General features: G+C 49.7%; 1 protein-coding gene across 1 annotated transcript; it reads right to left on the minus strand.

Annotated features, from left to right (window-relative positions):
• Positions 1-363, minus strand: LOC104491788 (junctophilin-3-like; the record flags this gene model as incomplete). The annotated part of the gene is made up of 1 exon (XM_010134255.1): positions 1-363. A coding segment is annotated over exon 1 (363 nt), but the record flags the coding sequence as incomplete, so codon positions are not given.
• Between the last annotated feature and the right edge of the window lie 427 nt (positions 364-790).

Raw genomic sequence — 790 nt, forward strand, 5'->3', positions numbered from 1 at the left:
CGTCCCGTAGCCATCCTGTAATCCATTGCTCCAGGTGCCTTCGTACTTGGCCCCGTTTCCAGTGCACTCTCGGACCCCGTACCGTCCCTTAAATCCATGGGTCCACTCTCCTTTGTACACCCACTTCCCCTTGCTCTCCATGCCAATGCCATGGCGCTTGCCCTGCGCCCAGGTGCCCTGGTAAGTGTTGCCGCTGGGCCAAGTGTAGACCCCCAGCACCTCAAAGCCGTGACTCCAGGAGCCCGAATATTCACCTTGACCCTTCGGGCCGGTACAGATTCCGTGGCCATGAGCCTTTCCGTCCTCCCAGCCTCCACAGTACGACCCTCCATCGTCAAAATTAAACCTTCCCCCACTGGACATGCATGTAATTCGGTTTGCAAATCCCCCAAAAGGTGAAAAAAAAAAAAAAGAGAGAGAGAGAGAGAGAGAGATGCAGAAAATGAAACGCGAACGATGACTTGGGGAAAAAAAAAAATAAAAAAATCAAATCAAATCAGACTCGATCGAAATCATGCACCAGATCCAGGGAGCTGCTTAAGCCAGTTTCTTGTGGTTATTCATTCTCGGGGAGTGTGTTCGGGATCAGTTCGCTCTTCCCCTTAAAAAAAAAAAAAAAAAATAGCAGCAAGAACAGCAGCAGCTATTGGGTTTTGGTGCAAACGACTCCACCTAAAAACCATCCAAGGCTGGGAACGGGGGTGGGGGGGGAAAAAAAAATTAAAAAAAAAATAGAAAAAAGAGGCCAAATGCCAAGAGAAGGGAAAAAGCACAGCGCAGCCGGCGCTGG

The sequence above is a fragment of the Buceros rhinoceros genome, unplaced genomic scaffold, assembly GCF_000710305.1.
Source record: "Buceros rhinoceros silvestris isolate BGI_N320 unplaced genomic scaffold, ASM71030v1 scaffold21954, whole genome shotgun sequence".
Classification (NCBI taxonomy): Eukaryota; Metazoa; Chordata; class Aves; order Bucerotiformes; family Bucerotidae; genus Buceros; species Buceros rhinoceros.